The following is a 2,414-nucleotide window of genomic DNA, read 5'->3' as shown; positions in this document are numbered from 1 at the left end:
TAACATAATTAATATATATTATATTTAGAATTTTGGATTCTAGCTAGTATTTAGAAATTGATAAATAGGTAATCTATCTATATATATATAATTTCTAGCCGCAAATAACCTATAATTTCTTCAAATTATGAACTAATTAAATTCAAAAGTGGAGTGCTCTGACTATTTAAATATATTTTTAAATTCTTTTAGCAGTGACATTAAACATTTTTTAATCAGAAAGTTGGCCTAATTTTGTGGCTAGATCGTAAATTAATGTCGCTATTAACTTTACTGGTAAAATAATTGTAGCAATTTATTTGTATTTTTTCTACTAAATTACAAATTTTTTTGTCCTAACTTTTTTGAAAAAATTATTACCTTCAAAATTTGCAGGGGTCAAATTGCAATCACCTTCTACTACTCCCTCCAGTACTTTTTCTCCTATAAATTCTAATCACAGCTCGGCGACTTCATCATCTCCTTTCAAGCCAATTCTTTGTATTATCATCAACCTTTTGTATCTACACTCTTTCTTTTCGAGCTCGAAAACATGACGGTCGTCGAATATGCTGATGAAATTGAAGTTCAGGTCTCCCCTAAGAGGATGTTCAAAGCATTGATAACCGATGCTCACCTCAGCTTACCAAAAATAATCCCTCACATCTTCAAAAGCATCGACATTCTCGAAGGGGAAGGTGGCACTGCTGGATGCATTAGGAAAATAAGTTTCTCCGATGGTATAATTATTGAATTTCGATTTTTTTCCGATAAATGTTAAAAAGACATTGCATGCATGCAGTGGCGGAACCAGGAATCTGGCGCTATCTGGGCTAGAATTTTAAACTCTAACTTCTTTTAACATTTTAAATTGATATACTCGGGCTAATATCAAATTTATCCAAAATTATACAAAAATTTACATATATTTTTTTTAAAAAAAATATGGACCACCTGGGCTAAAACCCGGGTACCAGACGTTGTAGCTCCGCCTCTGCAAGCATGCACGTACATAAGATAAATGTATTTAACATTATAACAACTTAAGAAAAAATGTTATATTTTAGCAAATATCATACATTTTTCCAAAAGGTTCTTTAGCAAAAATGTAAAAAAATAACAATCAAATGATAATTGAGGAATTAGTAAATACTAATATATGCACATTGTATTGATCTTTATGTGACAGTGATTCCTTTCACTCACTTGAAAGACAAGATGGCAGTCGTCGACACCGAAAACCTACAGGCCAAGATCAATCTCTTCGAGGGACCGATGCTCGGGGAGAAGATGGAGTCGATATTTTCCGAGAAGTGGTTCGTGGGTTCCGGCAATGACGACGGATGCATCATCAAGTGGAAGCATCATCTGCACTTGAAGCCTGGCCACACCCATGTCTCAGAGGAAGAATTCAAGGGAGTAACAGAATTTAGCACGATATTCTTAACCGCTGCCGAGGCATATCTTGTGGCTCATCCTGATGTATGTGCGTAAAGAAATCAAACTTTCCAAGAATACATACCAAATAAGGAAAATTGTAAATTTGGTAATGTATGTTTGTTTCTTTTCGATTTCACTCATCTACGTAGTCAAATTTCAATCTTAGTTTGTTATCTTTAATTTTGTGTAGTTTTGATCTTTTTTTCGATGCGACGCTAACGTGTATAATATCATATCAGCTTTATTAACGAAAAAAGGACTAAAATTGTCAAAATGTAAAAGATACCAGACTATTATATTATGATTATGTAGATGACAAAAATTACAAAGAGACAAACGTAAGTGACATAAATTACGATTTCCCTGTTAAATAAAAAATCCCTATAAAAGTGAGTGTGGGATGTGGACTTTTGGTTTTTATTTTGTTCTACGTTAGCTTGTATTGTGATATTTTGTTTATAGCACACCTTTCTATCCTTAAATTTAATTTTTCTACGGTCTTACAAAGCGACCATATGCACCAAAATAAAAAAAAATATTAAAATTCATAAACTTTATAACGTTACTCATATAAAATGAAATGAAACATTAAAAGTAACCATATATATCACGTAATATATTAGAAAAATATCATTAAAAGTGGTTAATTTGTCCCGAATTTATTTTCCCAACCTCGTCTAAATTGTGAAACCCCGATTTTTTCCCAAGACAAGTATATCAATAATTTAAATGATGAGATAATAAATACTTATATATGTGATATATATTTATTAATTTAATAACCTAGAGAAATATGGTAAAATCCCGCAAATTTTAAATTATGTATTTATTTGTCCTTAAGATGTTATTAATTTATAAAGGATTTAGTTATTTAAACTCTTCAATAATTTAATTAAGAAATAGTTAATATAAATATATATATATATATATATATATATATATATATATATATATATATATATATATATATTATCAACGATTTAGTTATTTTAAAC

The 2,414-nt window shown here is 30.0% G+C and overlaps 1 protein-coding gene across 1 annotated transcript; it reads left to right on the top strand.

Annotated features, from left to right (window-relative positions):
* The first annotated feature begins 453 nt into the window (after positions 1-453).
* On the top strand, positions 454-1,869 carry LOC140828553 (major allergen Pru av 1-like). Its single transcript, XM_073191486.1, has 2 exons — positions 454-719; positions 1,169-1,869. Exons 1-2 carry the CDS (start codon positions 533-535, stop codon positions 1,471-1,473), a joined length of 492 nt encoding a protein of 163 aa, XP_073047587.1. The 5' UTR covers positions 454-532; the 3' UTR covers positions 1,474-1,869.
* Positions 1,870-2,414: the final 545 nt, after the last annotated feature.

This window comes from Primulina eburnea, chromosome 3 (genome assembly GCF_022965805.1).
Source record: "Primulina eburnea isolate SZY01 chromosome 3, ASM2296580v1, whole genome shotgun sequence".
Taxonomy (NCBI): Eukaryota; Viridiplantae; Streptophyta; class Magnoliopsida; order Lamiales; family Gesneriaceae; genus Primulina; species Primulina eburnea.
The sequence above is the reverse complement of the archived record's forward strand: the minus strand, read 5'-3'. Positions and strand labels throughout refer to the sequence as shown.